This window comes from Archocentrus centrarchus, chromosome 18, assembly GCF_007364275.1.
Source record: "Archocentrus centrarchus isolate MPI-CPG fArcCen1 chromosome 18, fArcCen1, whole genome shotgun sequence".
In the NCBI taxonomy this organism is placed as follows: domain Eukaryota; kingdom Metazoa; phylum Chordata; class Actinopteri; order Cichliformes; family Cichlidae; genus Archocentrus; species Archocentrus centrarchus.
Genome location: NC_044363.1, coordinates 9,462,923 through 9,486,627, shown reverse-complemented (window position 1 = coordinate 9,486,627; position 23,705 = coordinate 9,462,923). Strand labels below are relative to the sequence as shown.

The 23,705-nt window shown below is 40.8% G+C and overlaps 1 protein-coding gene across 1 annotated transcript; it reads right to left on the bottom strand.

The window, feature by feature from the left end:
* Window positions 1–7,971: 7,971 nt before the first annotated feature.
* Window positions 7,972–16,116, bottom strand: LOC115797127 (uncharacterized). Its single transcript, XM_030753607.1, has 5 exons — window positions 16,075–16,116; window positions 12,034–12,297; window positions 10,948–11,217; window positions 9,465–9,593; window positions 7,972–8,223 (listed from the first exon to the last, which is right to left on the bottom strand). Exons 1-5 carry the CDS (start codon window positions 16,103–16,105, stop codon window positions 8,183–8,185), a joined length of 735 nt encoding a protein of 244 aa, XP_030609467.1. The 5' UTR covers window positions 16,106–16,116; the 3' UTR covers window positions 7,972–8,182.
* Window positions 16,117–23,705: the final 7,589 nt, after the last annotated feature.

Genomic DNA, 23,705 nt, shown 5'->3' with positions numbered 1-23,705 from the left:
GAGAAACTTGGGGTTCAGTATCTTGCCCAAGGATACTTTGGCATGCAGACTGGAGCAGCCAGGAATCAACCTCCAGATTAGCAGGTGGCCTCCTTTACCTCCTGAGCTACACCCAGTGAATCACAAAACACATTTTCAGACATGAATTTTGGACGGTGAAAGAAGAATCAGGTGATGACACTGTTTGAAGTTGAACTTTTTCATACTACAGCAGTTTGTCCACCGTGTTCTAACTACTACAAATACTACATCACAATGGACAAAAATCTGGCTTTTACCAAAACATTATTATGAACTTCTACTCTGAAGTAGACAGTGACAGTACAGTGACATAATAAAGATTCATCCCAAAAGCTGTCTCCATTTACACACTTGAAACAACAGTAGTCGCCACATCAATTTTCACAGAAACTGAGACACAGTTGGTCAGCATCTATCTATAAAGTATATTTGTGTGTATGTTTGTCAACAAGACAAACTGAGGGCAGCCTGATTACAGAGAAAACTCTATGAGCCCTCAATGAGACACAGCCATCTCTGTGTTAGCCATGTAGATTTTTGCTGCAGAGCAACAAATGCTCTTTACATGTAGCAGGCACACAACGGCTGTGCTTATTTTGGCTGAATTGTTTGACAACATACACATGAAATACACTCTCCAAATGCAAACACATGGGACATTTCCCTACACTGCTCTCAATAACACACTTGAATTCTAACGTGCAAATCCTCCAGGTGATGACCAGCAAAGTTCATGGCTGGAGTGCATGTGTGAAAACAACTTGAGACAAATGTATTGTAAACAGCCAATTAAAAAACAAACTTAAAACGGCTCTATATTACCTCATTTATTCTGTTCCCAGTGATCGCTTCAAACTTGAAGATCTTCTGCCTGCTACATTTTCGACAACCTTCAGAAATGAAAAAGGAAAAGTTTAACTAAGAGCCATGATTTCTGTATATACTGAATACAAAATATGACAAAGACATTTCACTCAAGTGAAAATTTGTGAGTTGACTTGCATATTTGAGCATTTTTCTCAAAGTAAGTTTTTAATTTTCTCAATCAAATCCAGTGGATGTACAAAGTCCTCTTAACTTAAGTCAGGGATTGACATGAACCATTTTAGAGAGGCAACCAAATTACAGATGAATAACTAGTGCATAAAATACTGTGTACTGGTTTGTAAGTTCTCAAACACAGCCAAGACACGCCTAATTTTCTGCAAGTTCATTTAGGAATGAACAATGTAATGTTAAGACATACCATGCAAAAGAAAACTTACCCTTTCTCCCCTTTTTTGCACTTGGGCCACCCTGACTTAAAGACTGGGAGACGTCACGGCAAGCAGGTGGATGAAAAGACTGCAGAGATGGTCGATCTGTGGCTGTAACATGTTGTGGAGAGGTGGTGGAGATTGTTGGAGAAGTGCTTCTCTCTCTCTTCTTTTTTTGGAAAGACTGGGAGATCATGGACTAGAAGGAGAGACCGGAACAAGATTAAGTACCGTATTTTCCGGAGTATAAGTCGCACTTTTTTTCATAGTTTGGCTGGGGGTGCGACCTATACTCCGGAGCGACGTATAGTCCGAAAAATACGGTACATTTTTAGGTGTTTTTGACAAAAAAAAAAAAAACCCGGAATGTTAGATATGGTAATTTCACATGTTTGTTATTTTTACACTGAAAACCGCAAGAGGGCGCTCTAGGCTTGTGTACGGTACCTGCTACTTTTGTACCACTGAAAATTTAAAGTTTCAACATTACCGGTAACTTATAAAGACAACTGAGAAGGGCTGGAAAAAAAATGCCACCGAAAAGAAAATCATATTCTGCAGATTACAAGCTGCAAGTAGTGAAATATGCAGCCGAAAATGGTAATCGAGCAGCAGAAAGAAAGTTCGGAGTGAGCGAGAAACTTGTGAGGGACTGGCGAAAAGCGGAGGTTACTCTTACTGCAATGAAGAAAACTAAAAAAGCTAATCGCGGGCTAAAAGCTAGGTGGCCACAGCTAGAGGAACGAGTTCACACATGGGTGCTTGAACAACGTGCAGCCGGGAGAGGCTTGTCAACAGTGCAGTTGCGTCTCCACGCCCAGGTAGTTGCCAAGGAAATGAATATAAATGACTTTGCGGGAGGACCTTCTTGGTGTTACCGCTTCATGCAACGCAACCGCCTCTCTATCAGAGCAAGGACAACAATGTCCCAAAAACTGCCAGCAGACTTCCAAGCCAAGGTCGACAGTTTCTGTGAGTTTGTTGAAAAGCATGTAACTGAGCACAACGTGACTCCAGATCATATTATTAACATGGATGAGGTCCCCCTCATGTTTGACATTCCCATGGGCCGAAGTGTCGCGGAGAAAGGGCAAAAGAGTGTGAATATAGTAACAACTGGTCATGAAAAATCACACTTCACAGTGGTGCTGGCATGTTGTGGAGATGGATCAAAACTGCCACCAATGGTCATTTTCAAACGAAAAACCATGCCAAAAATCCAGTCCCCCTCAGTTGCCGTCGCCGTGAATGAGAAAGGGTGGATGGATCAAGAAATGATGAACTTATGGCTTACGAAGTGCTACACTAAGCGTCCGGATGGCTTCTTTAGAACACGCAAAGCCCTGCTTGTGATGGACAGCATGCGAGCGCACATCACGCCACAGTTCAAAGATAAATTAAAAGTTTTCAACACCATACCTGCCATCATCCCTGGAGGCTTAACTAAAATACTCCAGCCACTTGATATCTCTGTGAACCGCAGCTTTAAGGCAGTATTGCGTCACCTGTGGGAGCAGTGGATGATGGATGGAGAGCACAGCTTCACGGCAACCGGGAGAATGCGCCACGCAACGTTCTCGGAAGTCATTGAATGGATCAGCAAAGCATGGGCTTCAGTGAAAACCGAAAGCATCCTGCTGGGATTCAAAAAGGCTGGAATAATTGCAAATGTAACTGAGGACGAGACTGACGAAAGCGACAAAGAAGAGGAAGTGGCGCTTCGTCCACCTCCGGAGTTGGCGGAGTTGTTCATAAGTGACACAGAGGATGAAGAGTTCAATGGATTTGATGATTTGGAGTGAGATAAACTTTGATAAAAATGGTTTGATAAACTTGTAAGCATGTTCTTTATGTTAGTTATCTGAATAACTGTTCATGTTACCTTAACTTGGATTTTATTAAATAACCCCCCCCCCCCACCGCGACTTATAGTCCAGTGCGACCTATATATGTTTTTTTCTTCTTTATTATGCATTTTTTGGCTGGTGCGACCTATACTCCGGAGCGACGTATAGTCCGAAAAATACGGTACAAAAATACTTTCTGCTTGCTCGTCTGACAGCATCGTTGGATCCTCCTCAGTGATGGTCTCTGCCTGCTTGTCAGTGAGGGTCTCTGGATGCTCATTGATGAGTGTCTCTGCCTGCTCATTGGCACAGTGCTGCTTGGTGGTCATCCCAGGCTGCTCTTCAGCAGCATTCCTGGGCTCCACACACTGCTGTTCTGTGGGGATGTCAGGTTGCACTGGTGTGGAGGATCCTATGAAACACATTTACTTTCATAAAAATCTGTAAATCTCAAAGAAAAGTGCTCATATCTAACAGTCAGTACAGGCTCATAAAGCACCTTGAGACAGCATTTTGTGAAATGCTGTTATATAAGTCAAACTTAACTGATAAGATAAGATAGTGTTTATTTGTCACATGCACAGTTATACACAGTACAATGCACAGTGAAATGTATTTTGTACCTGCAACCATATATACACACATATAAATAAGAAGAATAAAAATAAAGTCAGTAATTCACATTATACACTATACTCTATATACTATACACTATACACACTTTTACATGGAATTATAGATTATATTTACATTGTGCAATAATAGTCCAGTTAGGGCTCAGAGTTGAGCAGACGGATGGCTTGTTGGTAAAAACTCTTCTTCAACCTTCTTCAACCTTCAACCAACTGAAATGAAAGAATTGTGACCACAAAAAAAGATTTTACTCTTACCCTTAGTCAAGATAAATTCATAAGCCCTCTGCATCTTCTCCAGGAAATTTCTTGTAGTAGAACTGGGGCCCAGATGGGTAATAACATCTGCTACCCACTTATTTGAGACCTTATCTTTTTTGCCAATAAATAAAATGGGCTTGTAGCCGATAGCCTCAAGTTTCCGCACCTGAAATGAACAAAAACAGTTGGCACAGATTACTTAAACCCACCGTTTTATTAGAGCACAATAATTGTTTATCTTTAGCAAAATATAGATAAAATACTGTTGCAAAATATAAACAGACATAGCTTATTTGACATATAATTAAAAAAAAAACCTTAAAATATGAGAAATTGTGAAATTTATGAAGACCATGTATGATGAGCTGCGCTAATATGCCAGTAACATCTTAAAACAGCTCATCCATTATACACGGATCAAAGTAGGAAGACGAGTAGCAGCAGGACTTTGCTTGTAAAGCCCAGATCATGTTGTGCTCATTCACAGTACTGATTATATGGAACAAATGGACCTCACTTAATGTATGAAAGATGAGGATTTTTACTTACTGCAATACGGGCACAATCAATTATCCGGCCAACATTTCGGTTTTTCAGGACAGCTTTCCCCCACTGACCATCCAGTGACTCCACCTTTTCTTTTGGTTTTTGTTTGGTGGACAGACTTCTGTAGCAGACAGAGCAGGTTTTTCTGCTTGCCTGATTGGGAGCCTGGCAAGATGCACAGGGCCTGAATTTGGGGCGTGTCATGTTGAGACAAAGAGTAATGCACACAAAAATAGGCAACTTAAGACTTAAACAGCCCACTGACAAACAAGTAAAACAGATGAAAAAAGATGAAGAGGTAAACAAAGACAGAGACAGGGACAACAGAAGGACTGACAAATAAGAGCAGCGACAGCAGTGAGGACAGAGAAACGAGACAGCCGTGGCTCTTAAAAGTGCCTTTGGGTGTTTTTCACAAACAGGAAGTAGGAAAGGATATTAAACTAGTGTCTGAGGTACCTGTTGAGGGAAAAAAGCATTCAGAATAGAAACAGCTTGCTTTTCAGTGTTCTCTTGATCGGTGTTGCCACACTGGGAGATTTTCTGGACTATTGGCTGGCAAAGACAGGTGGAGAGGATTTTGGGTGTTCTTTCCCAAGTTTGTCCTGCTTTTAAATTCAACAAGTAGGAAAACTGCATAAATCAATATGTACATTCAATTCTTATTGATCTGAACACACCCAGTCACTCACCTGGCAAACTGTCAAAGCTTGATGCAGTTTAACAAGTTAGATTAAATCTACTTACTGCCCACTGATGTTTTACAGTGGGCTCTTGGTCAGCTGTTTATTTACTGTGTAATACTGAAAAGTTACAAATCAAAGTATGAATGAACCTCTATACATTATACATCTGGACAGATTTGATGCATCAACCCAATGTGGCAACACTGATCTGCATTAAACTCCTTAAACTTTACAAACTTTGCTGTGATGTAGGTAACGAAGCATGCATGAGCAAACCCTCCCTGTGACTGTACCTGGATGATTACCTGTAAGAAGTAAGCCAAACGTGAACTTGATAGGCTAACAGCCGCTACCTTAGCTAGCTTACCGCAAATGTACTGTGGCAAGATATATTTTTAAATGTCTTAAATTATTCACTATTCCACAAAATTGCTCCCCTTCACTCCTAAAAACGCTAACAAGAAATTTGTGAGCTGACACTTTCGGGTTCTCTTGTGTTTTATATCAAATCTCTACAAGTGTGTGTTTTCACTCACCGAGCGCTCTTGTAATGGTCGCATACCAGCACGGTGGCGCAGTGGTTAGCACTGCTGCCTCACAGTTAGAATACCATCTGGAAGGCCTGGGTTCGATTCCACCTTGGCCCAGGTCTCTCCCTCTCTCTGTGTGGAGTTTGCATGTTCTCCCCGTGCTTGCGTGGGTTTCCTCCGGGTACTCCGGTTTCCTCCCACATTCCAAAGACATGCACTTACTGGGGTTAGGTTAATTGGCTAATCTAAATTGCCCATAGGTGTGAATGAGAGTATGAATGTGAGTGTGAAAGGTCGTCTGTCCTTCTGTGTTGGCCCTGCAACAGGCTGGCAACTTGTTCAAGGTGTACCCTGCCTCTCGCCCTATGACAGCTGGGATAGGCTCCAGCCCCCCCGCGACCCTTAACAGGATGTGCGGAAGCGAATGGATGGATGGATGGACGTTAATCGGCATAATCTTAGATGAACACTGCACATGTTTTGGCAAACATTAAAGTTGTCCTTATTTATTTATTAATTTTTGGTACAGCTCCAAAAGCTGGATTGTCTAAATCAGAGATGGTAAATGACTGCATGAATCCACAGGATGAAATATGTTCAAACTGAAGCGGAATGAATGAACCCGTTAGGAATTCACAGATATGCCAACCGGGTTGATTAACGACGCGAGGGGGGTACCCAGCGCGTTTAGGAGTGACGCAGAGGGACCCTGCCCAAGCGTCCATATGTGACGAGTACGGAGTGAGAACGTGTTGTCCCTGCTGACATTGTTTACATAACTTAGTTCTATCGGAGGTAAAGACAAATCACAGGCTAGTTTGGTCTTCCCAGGTTTAGCGCAAATTTGCGCAACTGTGCGTTTGATTGGATGTTTTCCTAACTCCTAATTGTAGCCCCTCCTAATGGAAAAAAGAGCCAGCTCTTAGAGCCGAAATGTTCGCAACCGACCATCACTCTCTGCACCTGTGGCCGCACGAGCGCTGCTGTGCTTAATTGGGTAAAAAAAAATAAATAAATAAATTCTGATCACCGGCCGGTTCGGCCTGGAAATGACCGGCCGTTCGGGAAACCTCCCGAACCTCCCGATGGCCACCACGCCCCTGCCTCCAACCGGTCACAGCAGGTGGCTGTCCCTCCCTGAGTCTGGTCCTGCTGGAGGTTTCTGCCTGTTAAAGAGTTTTTCCTTCCCACTGTCATCAAGTGCTTCCTCATAGGGGGTCATTTGATTGTTGATGTTTCTCCAGACTATTGTAGAGTCTTCACCTTACATTAATAAAGTGGCTTGAGGTGACTGTTGCTGTGCTACATAAATAAGTTTGAACTCAATTAAATTTACTAAGTAACTGATACCATTTCATCCTCAGGGGACATGAAAAAATTATATGAATCTTTTTTTTTTTCAAAGTCATAAACACTCCTACAATAAGACGCACAAAGACTCACAGGGCTGTTAATCAGCTTCAGATTGATCAGCAGCAGCAACATAAACATGACCCTTATCTGTAACAGCTCTGGAAAACACATGAATGGAAACCCGGAAGTGTACTTCACAGGACAGCAAGATGGCAATGCTCAGGTGGCCACTACCCTTGATACTTGTAACACCATTGGCAAGGTGATACCAGAAAGGATATCCCCTTAAAATCTGACCCTTGTCTTCAGTTTAATATTTCTATAAGAATATTTAATATCTGCCTTTCTTTCCAGTTGACCCAAAATGTCTTATATCTAAAATAAAGTATTATAAACAGACTGAATCATCACAAAAAAATAAATAAACAAATAAATAAACTCAGATATACATAGTGAGTAATCACATCTAAATAATTCACTAAAAATACTTAGGAGCAGGTTTGTGGAAGCCACCACATTCCGGGCCACTGTATTTAAATACAGTGGCCGGGAAAGACATCTCCCTTCTGACTAATCTCATTTTACATAAAACAAAGAAGATGTAAACATTTTTGTGCTGTGGAAGCACATTTAAATTTGTACGCTCATGTACTGGAGAGACCGAGGTATTTAAATGCCAATGGGGGGTGGGGGTCCTCTAGTGTTAGCAAATAACTAATGCAGTACATTACTTTTTTTTTATTTACGTTTGACAATAGTACAGATAAAAAATGCTACATTAGAATAAAAAATTGCAATTTTAATATGAAGCTTAACATCAAAATTTAACATTGGCATAATTTTTATTATTGAGACATAAAATTCATCAAATGTAAGAAAGACATTTTTTAGATCAGTGCAAAAAGCAGATTGGTCAGGAAATCTCCAATTAAGCAAACAACACCATAGCTGCGAACAGTTTATAAAGATAAAAGATCAAAGATCTGAATATGGTTCAATTTCAATGATATGTTGATCATTTTTGTTGCTCTTCTTCTTCAGACACTCCAGTTAAAGATGATCAGGAGCTGTCCTTTTAGCATCCGCTCGAGCTGCAGGAAGAACAGAAGCTTTATGTAAAGAAGGCTGCAGGCAGGCAGTTCATAATGAAGCTTTAGCTTTGATGTTCTTCCCATGAAAACCAGCTCTGACGTCATTTAATTAACCAAACAACAAACCAAGTGACTGTCAGTTTTTCTGTTACTGAAATTACTCAACAGCAGATAGAATCTTTGCTGTGATATTTTGTGAAGATAACATGAATGTTGCTGGAATAACATGACTATGAAAACGTACCTGGATTCACTTCATGAGCCATAACCATGGGGCCACGACACAATGTGAGTTATTATAAATTTGATATGTTTTCCATCTTCTATTGTGAATTATGGTTTTAAAAGATTTGCAAATCATTGCATTTTGTTTTTATTTACATTTTACACAGAGCCCCAACTTTTTTTGGGAAGTGGGATTGTGATGGTTGTCTGCAACCACACAACTGAAAGACTCTGGTAATATTTATTTATATTTGCATCAGTTCAATATAGTAGGGTTTTATACTCCAGTCTTATTAGCTTATAGTTACTGAAATTGTGTAGTAAAGTCAAATGCAGTTAATCCATTGTGCTATATTGCCATGTAAGATTTTAAATAATGGTGCAGAGTTGATTAACACTGGTTTCAGTGACTTATAAGTTCCTGTAATTCTTTTTTCTGTTTTTCTTGAGTTGCTGCTCCAGTTCTTTCTTGTTTGAGCAAAAGAGGAGGCGAAGGGTGAAGCTGGTTTAAGTGTGAGGCCAGTCAAATGGACTTAGCCATCTATTGTGACCACATTGGGGTGGGGGTGGGGGTGGGAGTCTTTTTTGGGCTTTTCACAAATAGTTACACTCTGGCTCCCCCTGTGGCATTTAAAGTGGTTTACTCCATTAGTACAGGTTGAGCTGTCATCAGGGTCAGTGCTGTTATTTTGTTAAGCATATTTTTGGTGTAAAGTTTTGTTTAGTTGACCTCTTTTAATGGCCCACTGATTTCTTAGAATAGTTTACTTTCCTGAGTTTGTATTTATAGTACTTTGTCATTTTGGGGGGTGTAATAAAACCTGCTTTGAAAACACACCTGTGCCATTTAGTTCTTGGCAGTTTGGTCCCTGACAGAGATTATAGACAAAAATAGTTATATGGCTGATTTTTGACATTCATATTGTTGATCTTTAGCTGCTATAGCATGGTATTTTTAACCATTGTAAAAATTTTGTATATTCTATTATAATCAGGATTTTTTAAGGTGCTCTTACCTCGAGCCCACTTTCTGTAGGTGTGTACACACAACATGAGTATACCGGTGTAGAGGATGAACAGCAAAATCGTGCACACCAGACTGGGCAGAGACATCAGAGGAGGTGTAGGGACAGGGGGAGCTTTAGCTGTTAAGAGAAAAGGTGTTGTTGTCAACTGTTCTGTTTTGGACCAAATGCAACATCAAAAAGTAAATGAAGAAAATATATATTTTAAGCAATGACATATGAATAGTTCACTAACTGTATTCACACACACACACACACACAAAAATCAGGAGGTAAGGCAGAGCTCAAATAAAGTAAGCTTTATTATTCACAGCTGAAGTGTGACTCTAAAAATAAAACTGCCCTTCACCTGGCCTACTTCTTCCTGTGGTGAAGCCACTGAATGTACAGAGGAAGCAGCTGATTTATTTGAACACAGAACTCTGAAAAGCTTTCTGTGGGTGAATTTTTATTTATTTTTTATTATTATTTTTTTTAGTTTAGACTATGCAAATAAAATTAAATAGAAGTGCTTTATTTGGTTCTTAGACATGGGATTTCTATCTTTACTGTTTGTCATTTGCTAAATATTTGTCTAAATTAGAGATAATAAATCTGTCAACCAAATCCAAAGTTCTAGTTTTGTTTGAAAAATAAAGAATGGGGAGCTGTCAAGTAATTAATTTCTATCAAATGCTTCTTGCATTTCATCATTGTCCACAAGTTGCCCAACAAAGTCCATATTAAGAGACTGGAGGGGTGGTTGCAGCATAATATACATGTTTGTTAACCAGAAGACACATGTCCAATTGATTTCTGCATATTTTTTCCAGTCATTGATTTGTTCTGTCTTAGCTTTAGGCACTATAAACTACTTGGTTAAGGAAACCAGACACATGAAAATGTGACAAAAACAGAACAGCATGCTATAACCAGGCACTGGCAGCTCCATATTGCTAAATTGCATACGCACCTTGAACAAATGACTAACTAGCTTATTGTGACTTATTGCATATCACCAAAGCAATTTCTCAACCGCTATTATCTAATGTGATTCTCCACAGTGCTAAGCTAAATATACCAGTAATGTACATGCTATTAGTAACAGAGATATGACCTGGTGAGAGATTTGGGGTACCAAGATGTGGCAAGATGGAATCACAACATTTTCTCTTTTGGCTTCAGTCTCATTTTTCACTAGTATTTAGTACCCTTTGGATTTCAATTCCAACAAAATCAGATAAACATGAGTATTACTGCAGCTAGTGTGTGGGTCTGGGACTCCCTTTTAACAGGAAGGAACCTCCAGAACCAGACTTAGGCAGGGGTAGTGAGTGGTGGGAAAGAGAAAAGAAAAATAGAGCAGAACCATTAAGTTACTAAAGCAGGAAGATTAGATTTCTGCCTTTGGCTTTTCCAGACAGAAATATGTTTACTTCCTATTGACATGAGTCTAAAAGTCAACTCAAAAGAGTTTCATGTAGCTGATATTCACCTTCATCACCTTTCACACTCAGCCAGGATTGTGGTGACTCTCCTTTTGTGGGGTGTTGACACTTATAGAAGCCTTCAGAGGACTTGGACACTTTTTCAATGATCATCTGTCCTTGAGGGAGAGTTCCAATAAAAGTACCATTTTGATAGAAAGTAGCATTAAAATCTGATGAAGAAGACTGGGCCCATATCTCCCTGTAGGAACACCGAAGAATCACTTTGTCTCCCACAGTCACAGAAAGTGCAGGGCTCTCCAGGATCACAACCCCAGCTGCAACACAAGAAAGCAAACTATGGATGTTGATAAAATAGTAAGACATCCATAAGCACAAGAACATAAGCTGTCCTTTACCTTTATTTTTTTTACTCAAGCACCATGCAGTGTGTCCAGTATCTCAACATTCCTGTATCACATGGTGACAGTCTTGTATCACAGGTTGCTATGATATCTGGCTAAGACACATCCCTAAAGGGATGAAGGCAGGATTTTTATTTGAATCTTAATATAATATGCTGGCTTGTTTTGTGAAAGTAAAGAGGGGCATGAACTAGACACAGAGGAAGGACATGCAGCGAGGGCCCATACTGGTAAGGGTTCAAACCTGGGACTCATTGGAACACCAACTACATAAATATATAATGGTCTTTCTTTTTATTTTGTTAAAATGAAATGTATAAATGCAAGGTTATCTGTACTTATTTTCCTATTTTCTTAAAATATTTTTTGAAAAATAACAAAAAAGTAAATTTAAAGTTTTTGATATATTTCTTTACTTTGTGATTGCTGGATATCAAAACAGTCTGTTATTATTTTTTTTTTTTTTTTTTTACCTTCCCGCCATAATTTAATTTTGAACATTTGTATAAGTAAGGCAAAATAGAAGCCAAAACATTTTAAGAAATCAAATATTGATTGTATACAGGCAGAGATGATGAATAATAACAAATACAACTTATTTTTAATTTTAGATTTGTCAAAACCTCATACTTTCACTTCTTGCACTTCCTCCTCACTTACTTGGTCTAGAATTCTGAGTATAGAGAAATGTACACCAATAAATTCATTGTATAACAAACATTTACTTACTGTCCACTGTGATGTTGAGGACATTGCTGCACTCCCTCTCAGACTCACACCAATACTGTCCACTGTCTGATGAGAAGACCTTGCGATTCATGCAGAGGGACCCATTTGGGCGACCCCAGTTATTCTGACATGGAACAAATGAGCCAGTGGAGGTGTTTCTCTTCACCCTCCAACCAGTGAAGTGTCCTGGTACTGCACAGGACAGGGTGAAGGCCTCGTATCGAAAGAACTGAGTTCTGTCAGGCCGAATGGTCAGCACAGCTGCTGCTCAAAAAACAAAATGAGAAAAAAAAAATCATTATTTTGAACTGTATTGCACTGTGAAACTGCAATGTGGGATAAAACAATAAATAAATCACCACTGCATCAATATATACAGACATGGAAAAAACTGTTGGTACCCCTCCATTAAAGAAAGAAAAACCCACAAAGGTCACTGAAATAACTTGAAACTGACACAAGTAATAATAAATTTAAAAAAAATACTGAAAATTAATTAATGAAAACCAAACATTGCTTTTGAATTATTAATTATTACTATTAATTGAATTATTACAAAATCAAATTAAATAAAAAGTATAAACTGGCCTGGAAAAAATGATGGTATCCATAACTTAATATTTTTTATTGCACAACTTTGTGAAGCAATCACTGCAACCAAGCTATTTCTGTAACCCTCAAAGAGACTTCTGCACCTGTCAGCAGGTATTTTAGCCCAGTCCTTGTGGGCAAACTGCTGCAGCTGTCTCAGGTTTGAAGAATGCTTTCTCCAGATTGCATGCTTCATCTTCTTCCACAGATATTCAATAGTATTTAGATCAGGGCTCATAAAGGCCACTTCAGAATTGGGTCACGATCCTGTTGGAAGATCCATGACCTGTGACCAAGGGCAGGGGGGGGTATCGGAAATCTGACAGATACTCTGAGCAAAGCAATAAAAAAAATGCAATTTGATCTTTTACTTTCTTCTTCTTGGAGAATGTTATTTAATTCTCTTCTATACAAAATTGTTAAAGGTCTGTCATCTCCACCACTCACTCAGTTTATAAATATAAGGAACAACACAGTACTTTTGGTCAGAGTGCATTTTCGGTTACAGCTGCGCGGGAGTGGAACTCTGTTCCTCAGACAATCAGAACATCTGCCACTTATAATCAGTTTAAAAAACAACTAAAGAATTGGTTCATAACATATCTCATCTGTCAACATTCTGTATAACAAACACCTTCTCCTAATCCAATCATGGGACCACCTGTGGCATCAATATAAACAATTAATTTAGTTTTAATTACTTATACTTTTTATGAAAATTGCATGTAGTTTCCTTATGTATTTATTGTATTGTATTATTTGCATTGCATGTATTTTCTTTTTTCTTTATTACCAAATTTGTGTAGTTTCTTCAATTTAACCTTGATTGTATAACCTTTGTTTGTTTTTAGCAAGACAAACTGCGATTTGTCCATGGACAACAGATGAAAAATAGCCTTTTGGCTAATTCTGGCGCATTTACAGATTACTTACTAATCTTCATTGTCCCTACCAAATAAATAAATTCAAAAAAATGTAATCTTTTTTAAATGTTTCTTGGAAAAATAGTGTTGTGTACACCTATATTATTGCATTTATAATTTACACATGTATATGTTTTATAATCATAAGACGTGCGCAAACCACCAAACAATTATCAAGACAATTATTATCAAGCATAATGACCATGTCATTCCAGAGCTGTACGCTCACTTTTTCAGGTGGCCGCACTGGTACTAGCAAGCTAAATTTCAGTAGCACAAAAATAATTTAGGAGCACACACAAGTGCAACATTAGATATGTTTTATTGTTCGAAAACATTTAATACTGGTCAAAAATTCATTTATAGGTTGACTGGCAACAGAACTGGCTCTTTAATTAAAGAATGTTCTGACATGAAAGAAGCCTCACAGATAATGTAATGAACAAATTATTCACTTTGTAATATCAGCCTTAAGTAAGAAACAGCTATTAAAATATGCCTATTCAGTTTGAAACCAACAAAAACGAAATCTAATAAATAAAAATTAGCAAATAAAAATAATAATAACCAAGAGAAATTAATTAAAGTGATACCTCTCACATTTAATAGACAAGCTGTGTGTTTCAAGACGTCATAAATAAGCCATATTCATGACAGCATTCCCGACAGACCGTTTTACGGGTTTTACCTCATTCAAAGATTTTCTGACTCATGCCGCTGTCTCCGCTTCCCAAACACTCAGAGCTGTTCAGAGGGGGGCGGAGGGAGTGCAGTAACATATATTTCGCGCCTTCAAAATAAAAGCACGCGAGGTAAAGATTTCAAATTCAAGAATTTTACTTTTTGGGTGGGACAAATGCACCTGTCTCCAAAATTGGGGGGGGGAGGGGGGGGGGGCACGTTCCATTGTAACCTGCACAGATGCATTTCGGTAAAGCGTTCTTTTTTTTTTTTTTTTTTTTTTTTTTTTTTTGTAGGCTTCCTTTTTGCGTCAGTGAATAAACACTATATACTGCCAAAAATAATATACTTGAGTGACGTCCCATTCAGGGCGATGTCACCGAAGCGTACGAAGGGATGCTGTATGAGCGCTGTATGGACACAAAACACGGAGACGTCGGAGGACGTCTTTCTCTATCTGCCTCTGACTTATGGGCTCGACACACGGGGAGCGACAAACGACAGCGACAAATGGGCCGCATCACCACTGGGGTGAAACCGAACACACGGGAGGCGATAGCGACGGCAGCATTGCGAATCGCGCTCTCGTGTCACTCATCTCCAAGAAATGTGATTGGTTAGACATTTTCAAAGCAGTCCGTGTCAGACACGGCAATAAAGATGAGTCCGAAGATTTTATTGGAACTGGCAGAAATCTTGCTGTTAAGTCTCCTCTACAAAAGAAAAAGACAACCTTGGGTTCATCCTATATTAGCACAAAAGTCCTCTCTATCCGTCTGTTTAATGTTGGTCTTGTGCCAACACGTTCCCATACGGCTGCCTTTTGTGTGTAAGTCGATAATCACTGTGTGAAGTGTCATATAACATAGGAAAGTCAAACACAGATAAAACGATGCTTTCCTTCGTGCTCAAAGTGGTTGCAGACTGCAGTGTGTAGCATACTCTCCGCTCATTGGTCAGTCAATGAAACCCTCGCTGATTGGTTTAGTGCCACGCGACAGCGACAAAAGTAGAACATTTTTCAACTTTGTTGTGTCGCGTCGCCTGGTCGCGTGTGCACGTCTACGTGTACGAGCTCGAAATTTCACATGCACGAATGTCGCCGGTCGCTTAGCTGGAGGAGGGCAAGCGATTGTCGCCTCATCGCACAAGCTCCATAGGAAATGAATGGAGAGCGAGCGACGTCGCTCCCCGTGTGTCGAGCCCCTTATGGGGGCGTTGTTGTGGCTTTCCGCAAAAGTACATTTTGTAACAAAGACACAGACATTCCAATTCAGGTAAACACTCTATTATTATACGTATCGCTCCTCTTTTAAAAACACAATACATCTTGTTTCATTCTGTAGGCACGGGACAGGTTAGCGTGTCCCACAACATCCCTAACGGCCAGGAAAACCGCCTCCACTGAAACTGATGGGGTGGACTGAACCCGCACGCTATGCCTCAACAGGGACGGTGTCTCAAAGGGCGCCATTTTCCCACTGTTGTATATATGCCCACCAAAAAAAAAAAAAAAAAAAAAAAAAGACAGAAAAACCCCACACCAAACAAACTACACTAACAACAATTACAATTTTTTTTGCACGACTGTGTTTACACTTCAGAAAAATATTTTTTAATGTACAAAGGGTTTTTACAAAAAGATCAGCAGGTGAAATCGAATATGGATTTCTGTGCTGACAGTACACTTTTTAAGTCATAGTATTCAGCTGGTGAATGAACGTCACCGTCACTGTTCTGCACATCACAACCTCATTAAAAGTACCTTTAACAACTAAAATAAAGTAGGTTACACAATACCAAACAACACCACAATGCATTTAAAAGAAAAATAAATAATCCTTACACATCACTAGGTAGGCCGATGTGATCTCCATCCTTGAATGATGGTGTCTTTGTTCCTCTGAATTAATTTCAGAAAGACCTCTACCCACATCCTGAGCTCACACCGGAAATGAAACTGTTGCAGTGCAGACATGCTCAACAAAACACCACAAAGCAACTCATTTAGGACTCATTTAGAAACACAGGTATCCTGAAAGGCTGTAGCATCAGTTAGTGCTATGGCTTTAATGCAGAAAACTGCATTAAGGATTTATAAGTAAGTGGTACTGGAAACACACACGCACACACACACACACACTCACAACAACCAAATGAAAATAGAACAGCTAGAGAAACATTTTACAAACAATCAGGTTAAGTGGCAACAGGTCAGTAAATAATATAAACTTATCAGTTTGTTAGAAGCAAAGATTGGCTTAGGTTCACAAATTTGCACAAAAAAAAAATGTACAGATTGTTGAACAGTTTCAGAATATTGATTGTCAACATCAAAACTGCAAAGACTTTGAGTATCTCATCACATGCAGTACATATTATCATAGAGAATCTGAAGAAATCTCTGTGTGCAAGGAAGAAGGCTAAAAATCAGTGCTAGATGTTTGTGATCTTGAGGCCCCCAGCCACCACTGCATTAAAGACAGGCATTTATCATGGAAACTGCATGAACTCTGGCAGGGCTGGCCCAAGCCTTGAAGGGGCCCTCAACAAAATTTCATTTGGGGTACAGCTCATACCACTCAACTGTCCTCTGAGCTTAACTATTATTAATGCTGGAAGGTTGAAGTTGAACATTATTTTGGGGGGGATGCATTGCTTTTTCAGCCCCCACTGATCAACAATGTATTTCAGTGTGATACACATTGTAAAAATATGTCATGTCCATGACACTGAGGAGGGTGGGAGTGTCAGTGCATGCTGTATCCAATCTAGAGGGCTTGTTAGGAAATATGTGATTTAGGGTGTTTAACCTGATTTTAGAAATGTTGGACTGTTTTCATCCAATATTATATTTTTGCATAACTATACAAATTCACCTAATTACAGAGTATTAAATAAGTTGTTTGCAATATATAAATAATAATTATTCAGCATACAGAATTGCTGAGCGTCAATGGAATAATATTGAATACAAGTGGTCAACAATTTGGCCCAGTGCTACAAGAAGTGCCCTAAATATTTCATTACACTCTTATACCACAAAATGGTGTGGCAGTACCTCAAGACCATAAATGAAGCGTGAAAGTAAGGTCCACTAGTCTATCCATGCAACCTCACCACAGTGTAAAAACAACAAAATGCTGTCAACACAAGAACAACAAGTAAACCCATCAGATTAAACCACCACAGCACAAAACACACAGTTAGGTCTGAACACGCATTCGTGAATAAAGCCAAGATATGCCCAACTACCATTTCTCATCCACTGAACTATTTTGACTAGACAAAATAAATATTTGAGATATCTCTAATTACATTCTAACTAGTTAAAATCAAATCAGATTTACCATTGAGTTGAATGGAGGCTTGAATTCAAGATGTCGTCAATGAATTACTGACTATCCCAGTGGGTCCCCCGTGGCGCTGGGAGGGTCTCTGCTGTCCCGGGCGCACCTCCGGGCGGGGTGTGTTGATCTGGCCTGCGTCAGGGTGTCCGGTCTGCGCTTTTGGGGCCCTGGGGTGCCTGCATTGCGGGGGGGGTGGGGTGGGAGGTGGGGGCCGCGGTGGGGTGGTTGGGGAGGGGCAGGGAACAGTATTTCCAACTCAGGCCAGTATGTCCTGTCATTCGTTTGTGTCTGTTGTCGAATGAATGGGCGTCTAGTGTGAGCGGCCCGCCCTCTGCGATGGGTGCGATGGCACCAGTCTTGGGTGTTGCAGTGCTCCGGGATGCTGTCGCCACTGCCCCGGGCTCACCTTCCCCTGCCCTGTGCTGGGGTGTGGGAGGTCGGGGTGCCTATTGAGCCAGTGGACAGCTGGCTCTCTTCCTCCAGGTTGCCTTTTGGCTTCCTGGTTATATGCCCCCCCCCCCCCCCCCCCCCCCCCCCCCCCCCCCCCCACACACACACACACACACACACACACACACTTTAGACATGGAGGGTTTTGGGGGGGGCAGTGTGGGCAAGCACTGACAACCAGTAGTTGGTGCTTGTGGCACAACTGTCCCCTCAATTTTAACTGCACCCTATACACCACATTCATTCACAAACATAAACACATACACTTACAAGTTGGGGAGGAGGAGGGGTGGATGGGTCATCTCACACCCCGATTTCTTACGCCTCGCCCGGGGTGGGGGTCGGGTGGTTCCTTGAGGCCCGGGCTGGCAGCGTCTTGGGGTCGCTGTTGGCCCTGGGATGGTTTCCACTCGCCCCATCTTCAGAGGGTAGGTAGCTATGGATGAATGTGTGTCTTTGTGTATTTGTCAGTTTTCGTGAGTATGGGTGAATGAGTGAATATGTGCGTACGGTGTATATATGTTTATATGTATGTGGGTCAGTGTGTATGTGCATGTATGTGTATTTGTACATAAATGTGTACATGGGTGTGCTTGCGGGTGTGCGTGTGTTTGTATGTATGGCTGGACCTGGGTTTGGGCCTGTGCCTTGCCTCCTGGCCGCTCCCTGCTGGTTGCTTCCTCCCTTCCTGCCCCCCTGGGGTGTGGGTACCTCGGGGTTCCTGGGTGGGACCAGATATTCTGGCGTGGGAGTTGACCTGCTCCGCTGGGGTTCGCAGCGCGGGGCTGCGGTGGCTTCTCCGGCGTGGGTGGTCGGGCGGTCCTTGGGTGCCGGGGGTTCCGGAGCCCGGCCTCTGGCCTGTACGGGGGGCTGGCCGCTGGGGGGGGGTGGTGGCTTCTCATCGCCTCGGGTTCTCTGGGGCCCGTGCTCCTTGGCTGGGGGGAGGCTCTGTCTGGGCCCTCTCTCTCCCGTCTGCTGGGGTGGGTGTGCGGTTCTCCTTGGAATGAGTGGCCTCGGGTCTTTGCATGTCTCGATGGGCTGCTGGTGGCCTGGGCTTCCTGGGGCTTTCTTTGCCCACCTCTAGCTTCTGATAGGTGGAGCTGTGGCATTCTCCCCTCATTAGTAAATACATTTCATGACACAAACACAAACACAAACACCCACGTAATAACACAAAATGGTTGGTTTGTGTGACCATGCTTCTTTTATTTTTTCCCACACAGTTTATAATTGCAAATATTGACAATATCTTATGTTTTATAAGTGATGAACTATTTGGCTTACCTACTTGCACTCTTTCCTGTTTCTTTGTTCTATTTTCTCCCTATTTTTCTCTCTCTTTTCTACTTCTTCATAAAGTTTCAACACAAATATACACAAAGAAAAAAAAATACAAATAATTGAATTTTCAAAATTAGTTAAAAGAGTCTGCAAGATTAATCAAACATTTGCTCTCATATTAAAAACATTTGCACTCCTGGAGCCTGGTTGTAATGGAACTGATCATGGATTTGAATACATTCAGTGATACCAGGCTTTACCAGGGATTAAAGCATAAAAATATTCTGACGGAGACACTTGATACTGAAGGGGGGGTCAGGCACCAAAAAAATCGCACAAACCAAACCACCAGATTGTGGTTATAGTGATCGTTCTGGTGGCTACAGCTGATGTAAGGAAAAAACAGCTGACATTCTCTGCACAGCCAGTAAAACCACACAGACAGTGGAGGCGTGGAAAAAACTTGTCATCGATGATCCACTCGTGTTAATTCATTCCTGAAATTTCCATTTGATCTTCGTTTTTCTTCTTACTTCTCATTCATGCTGGTTGTCATTTCGATTTCTGCAGCCGCGAAATCAAGTGCGCATGACCTTAGGGACACCAAACGTGCACATTGTGAACTTTCCCTGCGCTGTGGTAGATTGTAACTTGCAGTGAAATAATACAGGCGCAAGCAGCGATAAAAGCAGCGATCTAGCCGGTGCGGAGTCCGCGGGGTGGGCTCCTGTTTGCTAAATGTAGAGATAGCAGAGCTCCGAAAGCGAAGCGTCTCAGCCTGGCGCGGCGCCTTGCGATTAACCGCTAGCTAGAACACTACACACACACACACACACACACACACACACACACACACACACACACACACACACACACACACACACACACACACACAAACAAACAAACAAAACGCACCATCCGCATCCTCTCAACGTTTACTGTGTTCATTTGTGCAGATCAGTTATTCATGGACTTATAAAATACAAGACTTCTATGACATAACTTACCGACTCTCTTTAAATGGGACAGGAGGAGGGGAGGTGAAGGAGCGCAGGGGCGCCTAATCAGCGCAGCGCCTCTGTTATTGATCATGTCATATGCACAGCTGTTAAATACAGAAAATGCAACTAGAGAAATATTTTCCCACATCGTTTTGGCGCCCCCCTCTTGTGTGGCGCCCCTATGCATTTCATATAGTGCATACCCCCTTTTTGCGCCACTGAGTGTGCGATATGTTCGGTGACATGTGTTGCACGTTCATACCAAATAATACGGCTCCGGGTGGCTCGGTAACTAGGGCCCTGGATGGTCTTAGGACACTGTCTATAACCATACATGATCATTCGGGGTTAGAGAATCTGGTGGATGAATGGTTCAATAGGGTATTTGGGCAATGGAAGGGTTTCATTATCTCTCTGTTGATGTCATTGGCTACTTTTGCAGGAATTTTGGTCACTTGTGGATGCTGTTACGTGCCCTGCATCCGGTTCCTCTGTGTTCAGTGTATTACCAGAACTATTGAAGGAGGGGTTAAGGGTCCACCTCCGGCATATCAGATGCCGTTGCTCGGAGTGGATTCAGAGGAGCTGGAGTGGGAGCCTGCAGGAGCAGCCACAACTGATTGTGAGCTCTAGAAGAGCTCAAAAGGGGGAATTGAGAGGTGAAATTATTATAAGGACTGTTTTGATATTTGTTTTATTGTATGCTTATTATAGAAAATGTATGTTGTCCTGTGAACAGAGGGAATTGCTTAAGAATTATAATCATATTATGAAGTATAAGGTAGAATCAGAGCTGCATAGGTTAGTGACAGTTAGGGTGCGGCTTGATGGAAAGCAGGGACAGATAGAAAAGAAGGCCTTATATGGTAAGGCAACTTAGGGGTACAAGAGCTGAGGGGGAGACGGACACAGACAGACCACATTGCAGGCTGAGAGAGAGAGAGATGCTTAGAGAGGTAAGGAAAGCTTAATGTGGTCTCCAAGCATGCTTGTGAAATCATTATGAATCTGCATTATTATTATTACTATTTTTGTATTCTGAGTGTGTTTTAATAAATTTAATAACGAAACTGAAAGTCTGACCTTTACCGTCTTTTATCAAAACAAACCTGGGGGGAGCGGGACGAAGGATTCCTGCATCTAACAGTTTGCATAATGTTACCTTTTAAACAGTTAATTTATTTTAATTTAATTTAAACCATTATTTAACCAGGCAGACAGATTAAGAACATATTCTTATTTACAGCTGTGGCCTGGGAAAGGCAAAGCCTTTCGATAAAGTTAGAGCTTACACTGTAGGGCCTGGACTCACTTCAATATTTCTGCTACACTTACAGGGCCGGATTCGTTGATGCCAGTATGTGTTGTTCTTCCATTACTGGTCCTGTTGGTCTTTGGATTATTAGGTATTTCTACTTCCAAAAGTCTTAACATTAAACATGCTATATATAAATTAGGATATAGAGAATTTTAGAAGGTTGAACCTAGAAAGTTGTTTAAAGCTAGTTTTGTTGTTGTTGTTTGTTTGCATCAGAAAATCCAATATGAGTGGAATTAATACTGTAGGGTGCTTTGAATCCCTCTTGATCCAAGAAATCCAGTGGCACTTTACTTTTGATTACATAAATGCACCTCAAAATTGAATCCACTGGTGGTGGTAGTGTTCTTGAGGAACAGACACTGCAGCTGGTGAAAATAAATATTTGCTCTTTTCAGGGTTTGGCATATACAAGTTATACAAATGCTGGAAGAAGAAGAAAGAAAGAAGGTAGAAACATTTGTCATGTGTTTGTTCCTTTTAACATGGATCCCACAAGAGTTTGGTAAAGCATGCCATAAAAGTAAAACTGACACAGTATTGTTTTAAACATCAAAACTGAGCCACACATTGCACAGTGTACTTAAAGAAAAGAGAATAATACCTGTTTACTGTTTTTAGTAAAGAAGGACGAGGCAGACCGAGGAACCAAAATGGACAACAGGAGAACCCTGAGGCAGTACGACTGGAAGTGCAAAGAGATAATGACGAACGTGCCAACATAAGAAATGTGCGACAGCGACGTCAGTGCTTTGTAGTGTGATGATTGCAAAGCACAATCCTAGCGTTTCTCCCATTTCCATCTAATCTTCTCAGCCTGCATTTAAAAAGGTTTTACTTCACACAGATTTTTGAAAGTTACAACCATAAACATCATCTGTGATGCTTTATTTTGGCAGTGATTAAACATGTATTTGAAGGAGACTGAGCTACAATGGAAGTGTAAGATTAAACTAGAAAGAATATAAAATAGGATTTGTGTACATCTGCAGCTACAGCCAAACATTCTGCACACATCACCCCAAAGTAAAAATGAAGATTTACATTATTTTTTAACAGTCCCACTGTGAACACTTTTGGAAACTTGAACAAAAGTCAGCCTGTTTGCACACACCAAGACATGGGTAACACCATGTGTTGATCAGGATTGCTTCTACATTATTGCTGGCAAAAAAATCAGTAAATAAAAGACACACATTAATGTTATTGTTACTCTGACACAGGCTTTAAAAAAATTGGGCCTCATTCACAAAACATGTGCACCCACATCAAGCCTTAAACCAGGCCTGTGCACAAGTCTGTGATTGATTTTAAACATTTTAAAAGGGATCAGTGTTCATTTTTAGAATGTTTTTAGAAAACACTTTACTGTCTTTAAAGAGAACTACTACTACTGTTTAAGCTTGTTTAATCATTGAATGAGGTTCTCAAACTGGAGCCCCCTGTTGGATTTGTAAGAATAAGTACACAACAAGTGACATTTTTGTTAACATAGAAAAACATTATTGTTTTGTCTCTGTGGTTATTTTTCTGATAAAATCAAAGGAATGTGAACTCTAAACATATATATGTCCTTCTTTTGGCTGAAATAATATCAATGATGTGACATATTGTGAAACTATGATCTTAAAGAATACTGTGATACAAATTTATGGTCATACCACCTGACCTAGGCAACTACAGCTGTCCTGGTCATTACACCTGATAACTGGATCACTGAACTTGACCACTGAGATCAGCAGCCTAATTTTGTTGCTTGTTAAACATTTCACCACTAGGTGGAGCAGTGATGCTTTCAGTCGTGATCTACTGCATACTGAGGAGATAATTCAGCCATTTGATGCCATAAAACGAGGTCACTAACCACTCTCTCTCTTTGGGGAGTAAGTCTTCCTTCTCTGTGGCTGATGAGGAATTCAACCTCTTCTGGCCTCTTCAGTTCCTCCAGTTGGACCTTCTGGAAAAACTTTTACAGCCTCTTCAATGACTCTTCAATGACTCTGTGCACTTTGGCAATTTCATCCAGATCATGGTGTTAGGGATTATTTTTTACTCAGTGAATAAAGGACAAATGTTT

Coding starts and splice junctions, on each gene's coding strand:
- LOC115797127 (XM_030753607.1), bottom strand. CDS start 16,105: ATGGAGATCACATCGGCCTACCTAGTGATGT. Junction 11,218..12,033: donor CCTCAACATCACAGTGGACA/GTAAGTAAATGT, acceptor CTTGTGTTGCAG/CTGGGGTTGTGATCCTGGAG. Junction 9,594..10,947: donor GAGTGTGAAAGGTGATGAAG/GTGAATATCAGC, acceptor TTCTCTTAACAG/CTAAAGCTCCCCCTGTCCCT.